General features: G+C 32.2%; 1 protein-coding gene across 1 annotated transcript; it reads right to left on the bottom strand.

Moving 5' to 3' along the window:
* Nucleotides 1–2,228: 2,228 nt before the first annotated feature.
* Nucleotides 2,229–4,890, bottom strand: LOC127266145 (uncharacterized). Its single transcript, XM_051296292.1, has 3 exons — nucleotides 4,520–4,890; nucleotides 3,329–3,352; nucleotides 2,229–2,747 (listed from the first exon to the last, which is right to left on the bottom strand). The coding sequence occupies exons 1-3, from the start codon at nucleotides 4,707–4,709 to the stop codon at nucleotides 2,416–2,418; spliced, it is 546 nt and encodes a 181-aa protein (XP_051152249.1). The 5' UTR covers nucleotides 4,710–4,890; the 3' UTR covers nucleotides 2,229–2,415.
* Between the last annotated feature and the right edge of the window lie 871 nt (nucleotides 4,891–5,761).

Raw genomic sequence — 5,761 nt, 5'->3', positions numbered from 1 at the left:
CTTCTCCATTGCCGTCGCCTACCACCCACCACTATGACTAGCTTCCGCCCGACGAATGCTCGTCGTCTCCACCACCAGCATCGTCATCGCCTGCCCACCAGCGACGACTACATCGTTCTCTGCCGTCAGGCAGCATCGCAGTCGCCTGTCCACTGCTCCGGCCAGCATCGCAGTCGTCTGTCCACCGCTCCCTCCGACCCGACCAACCATTGACGAAAACATCGCTCTTCGCCGCCAGCATCGCAGTCGCCTGCCACCACTCCGACCATTCGCCGGCAACGACAACATCGTTCTCTGCCGAGACTTCTAGCCTTCGACAGTCTCAACTCTACGCCATCCCAACTCTGGCGACTCCACCATTGTTTCTGTTCTCTTTGTCCTTTGACTGGATAATGTATCTTCAACTCCTAGCACTGGGTGGGGCTGATTGGTCCAAGATTTCATGGAATAATAAGAGTTTTTTTTTTTTTTTTTTTTTAATAGGAGTACCTATTACTTTTAAAAGAAATAATATTATATTTATATAAAATAAAAATTAAATAATTTTAAAATTAATTATTATTTGAATTATATATTTAATTAAATCTATATTATTTCTTCTGTCCCAAAAGTATACTTATTGTATTAGACACGGAATTTAAGGAATATTAGGAATATTGATATTATATTGATAGTTGTAAAAAGTAAGGATAAATGACTTTTTTGTCTTTGTGAGTATATTAGTGTAAAAAATGCTGGCAATTGTGTAATAATAATGAAAAGGTAGGGATAGTTCTATGATGATATGGTTATTTATGGAAATAAGACTATTGTTTTGGGACGGACAAAAATGGTTAATAAGACTATTGTATTGGACGGATGAAGTATTTTTTATGGTACAATATTTTTTAAATAAATTAATAAATTCATTATTTAAAATTATTATTTATTATAAATTTTATTGAAATTATAAAATTATAGGTATGATAATGAGTCAAGTTCACTTGGAACTGATATTCGTCCCGAATATATATTGTTAGATCCCATACTCAAATTAGATCCGATTATACCGGATCTGATCGAAACTATACCCGCTAAGACTTGATGGATCGAAAAATCTTTTTTTTTTTTTTTTTTTGCCATTCTTAAATTTTAATTTAAAATTGCACATGTATTGGACACAACATATATTAAAATTTATGTATTTTATTAAAAAAATTTATAATAAAATAATGAATAAGTTAAACTCAAAAAATATTTTTAATATAATTATATTGTTAGAAATTATTTTTTTATATGTATAGTTGATATATTATTATTATATTACTCCAAACATGACCTGAACTCAGACCTAATACTCAAATAATTGGACTCAATTTCAAATAAATAAGTCGGGTCCGGTCGGGTCTTGAGTTTACGCGAATTTATTGTCATTCTATAAAATTATTGATATATTTTCCATTTATATTAATAATGAATTAGAGGTTTAATTTATTAAAATAAATGATATTCATAGAAGGAAAGTTATGTCATTTACAATATAAAAATTTCAAATCCTTCAACTCAGAAATATAAATTCCACATCATGTTACCAACAAACATAAGATAGTATTCCAAATCCTAAATATAATAAATCTCATCATATATAAATCATAATGTGAAATCCAATTCCACCAAAAACGTCCATGAACCAAACAACCCCTTAATCTTTTAAGTAATTGTTAGTCCTGCTCCCCTGTAATACGCTCTATTTCAACACAGAAATAATTATTCATATATGACTGTGTTATATGTAATATGGCCGATCGGAATCAGATAATACTTCACCTTTCAACTGCCATAATCCGTTGAAATTTTAAAGGTTGGACCGAAATCAATAATTTATTTTTTTATATGGAACTAATTTTAATAAATATATTTAAATGCGAATAAAAATGAAAAAAAAAAAAAAAAGAATTTGATCGGAGCTACTATTGATTTTTATTAAAAAAAAATTAAAAAAAAAAAAACATAGTTCAAAACAATAAAATTTGAAAAAAAATATTACTTTTTTTGAAAAAAAAAAAAGTCATTTCTGATTTAATTTTGACACTCTAATCAATATCAAACATATTTACCTAATAAATAAATATAGGTTGGTTTCTTGAATTCAACAACATTTAACCAACCTTTGCCTGAATAATTCCTTATTTATAGTGTAGTAGCACGATAGATACGATAAACTCAACATTTTATAAAGAGATAGTATATATAAGAAAGTAAGTATTATTATTATTATATGAATAATATAAAGTTGAGATGATACAAAAAACAGAGTAACTTACTTAGCTTACAAAATAACAGCACCACAATAATATGTATATGTATGTTGTTACTAGCTCTGGATGAAAAGGCAAGGTTTGAAGAGAACATTATGTAATTAAAAAATGTAAATTGCTAGGATGATTGAACCCTCCTCACATTCCCTTCCCCTTGTGTCCAACCCCTTTGGCGCGCCCTCTGCATCCACAAAGCAGTCAGCTGCTTCTGTGCTGATAAAGCAGTTTCAGATTTTTCCCGCGCCTCCTCGCATGTCTCCATCCCAGAATTGCACTTGTCTGCCTCTTTCTGGTATTGAGATGTCATCTTCTTAGCCTCGAGCAGTGCCATGTCAGCACGCCGTTGATTTTCCAATGCTTCGGCTTCTCTCAGCTTCAGTTCTTCAGACAATAGTTCGGAAAAGTTCTTCTGTGTGTCCTCGTTAACGTCTGGATCATTCCTTGTACAACCTGTTGATCAGATATGATAATTAAATTTTCTGAAAATATCACTCTAACCTATCTCTACTTCTGTCAGTTTTCTTCACCTGCTGAGCAATATAATGGAACTCTTTGATCAGTTATGATTAAATGCCAATTTGAATGATTTCGACGCATTATCTTATTCAAAATCCTGTTTAGTTTTTCGGATGAAGGATTGAATTTAGATTGGATCATTTTACCCTACAAAATGGTAAAATGATTTAATACAAGAAAAAGGAAAATGCAGGTTGATGTTCTAGGCGGCAGTTAACGGTACAGAATTATAAAATTTAGCACCTTAACGACAACAACACTAATAAATAGACAACACATAATGTAATGATGAACAACACAACACATGATATAATCTCCACACAGGCAGTACAAAATATATTTTCATATAACAAGCCTACAAGTATAAATAGACATCCCATACTTTCAAATAAAACAACATATATGCTGTGTTAAATGAAAACATGTTTCGTCTGCTTGTTGTTTATATACTAACTGGGGCAAGTAACTATCCCCTAATATCCTAACTGATAGACAGAGTTAAGGTTCGTTCTTACCTGAAAAGGAAGCATTACCCAGACCTGCAAGAAAAAACAAAAAGTTAAGAGGCAAGCTTGATCAAGTGACTGTGCGAAACAAGGAACCACAACCTATTATCAAGTTATTAGAGTTCATAGTACCAAGTATCCATAACAAAATCGATAATGATGGAAGGGAACATGGGAGGGGGGGAGGGGGGGGCACATATCCCTAAAGAGAACATTGCACTACACGACATAATACAAGAATGTTAAACAAACACCTGGGGAAATTTAAAATTATGGAACGAGGAAGTCCACCACAAAAGTTCCAAGGGAGCAAAGTAATTTATGTGGCCATATCAAATTCCTTGTGCTCCTTTATTATCAAACATGTAGCCTAACAATTAACCCGATAACAACTATGCTCTTCCTAAAAGCAATAATAAATGTGAGATTACTAAGCCCGGCGGCATAATGCTTATCACAATGGGTATTCTTTTGTGGCTGCTTGGCTGCACCCCAACTTTGATTACATTGTACACAACTACAAAAACCTATTTAGAGCCAAACCATCAACTCAAAAGACAATAGTCACGATTTAGTTTCGGTATTGAAATCTCAGCACTCAAGCAAGTCCAATTTTAAGCCCCAATTTAAACCTAAGCTGATTTTTGCACAATCACCAAGGCTCTATTACATAGACACTTTTCAAAGTTTGACACTATTTATCTAACATTAACTTTTTTAAATAAGTATTACATTGTACATCTGCCTTTTTACTATTTACAAAAAAACTCCAAAAATATCTACCCAATCTGAGCATGTCACAATGACATCCAGGGGAGAATATGGTTGTGTTCTTTTAATGTTTAGAAATATTTGAAGTTTTTGTAGTTAAATATTTTATGAGAAAAATAAGGTATTTTTATCAAGACCATGCGTATGTGTTGTAAAAGTGAACAAAACATCACGCAGAGACAAAAAAATCTCCATATCTGACGCAAAATGCCGCAAATCTAAAGCCAAGTTAAGAGAACTCTACCCACGCAAATTAGACAGTAAGTAACCTTTTTACTCAAAACTACCCAGACACAAAAACAAGTAACCGCAAAATTGAAGAAACATTCAACAAACATCGGAAATCAGCAAGTTTAAATCGAAAAGCGAAATCCACCAATGAAAAGTCGAAAAGCGGAAAAATCGAAGCAGATCTAAGTCCAGTGGTACCTTGAGGAATGGATATTAAGGGCATGGAATCACAGTCACAATTGCACGCAGGGCAGGAAGGCGGAGCGGAAGCAGAAGCCAATGCTTCCATCAAGTGCCAATACAGAGGCGGACCTACTATGTACGCCGCCAGACCAACCGCCATCAGCCCCACCACCGCCTTCAGAACCCCAGTTCTCACCCTTGCCATTTCCCCCCTTCCGATTTGCTCCGCAACTACTCTCTCCCACTCTGCAAGCAGACTTACATGCGTGTTAAAATCGCAGAGACGAGACGAGACGAGGAGGGGCGAGATCTCAATGGGAAACAGATGGAAGAAACCGAGAGAAAGTCTACCAAGTTCAACTCGCTTTCTTTACTTGCTTGTTCATCCGGCTGTGTTAATATTTTCACTTTACTTTACTTTTTGTTGTTATCCAAATTTATTGCTGTTTCAGTTTTTTAGGAAAAGAATACCATTTTTTTTTATCAAAAAATTAAAAATTTTTATTTTTATATATATTTTTTTTAAAATTCTGCCATGTCAAATGAACACACAATTGAATGATAGATGAAGTAAAATTTTTAAACATTTTGTTTATATCTACAAAATTGTATTAAAATTTAAGTTAGAGACGGTTATTAAATTTACTTTTGAAAAATAATAAATTATTTATTTTTGTTTTTTTTTATCTATTCATTTAAAAACTAAATTATTTATATGATTTATTAAAAACTATTATAATTAAATTTGATTAAAATAAATATTTAATTAAAATATTTCAAAATATATAATAAAATTTAAATATATGTACAATATATATTAATATTTATTTGATATAATTAAAAATAAGATAAATAAATATTAAAGTTTTGAAGATGTTATAAAATCTTTTATAAAATATTTAGAGGGTATAATATATAATTAGATAAAAGAAAATTTTAACAAAAATTTTTCGTTCCAAATTCTCCTAAATTGGAGAGAAAAAAAAAAAAAAAAAAAAGAGATTGCTTTCCCCCTCTTTCTTTCTCTTTCCTTCCTCTCTAAAAAAAATTGAACCAAATATGAAAAATATTAGAATGGTCACTCATCTCTACCCCTTCCCTCCTAAACTCTCGAACCAAACATGCCTTAAGGGTGTGTTTATAATAGAGAAAAAGTCATCTCGTTTAATCAAATGTTTTCATTTTTTGTTTTATTCAAAATATCAATGATAAACTATTGAATCGCACTGAATCGGACGGAATACGGCATGTTATATA

Source organism: Andrographis paniculata, unplaced genomic scaffold (assembly GCF_009805555.1).
Source record: "Andrographis paniculata isolate CXL003 unplaced genomic scaffold, ASM980555v1 Contig74END, whole genome shotgun sequence".
NCBI lineage: Eukaryota > Viridiplantae > Streptophyta > Magnoliopsida > Lamiales > Acanthaceae > Andrographis > Andrographis paniculata.
Note: the sequence above shows the minus strand (reverse complement) of the source record. Positions and strands in the feature narration are given on the sequence as shown.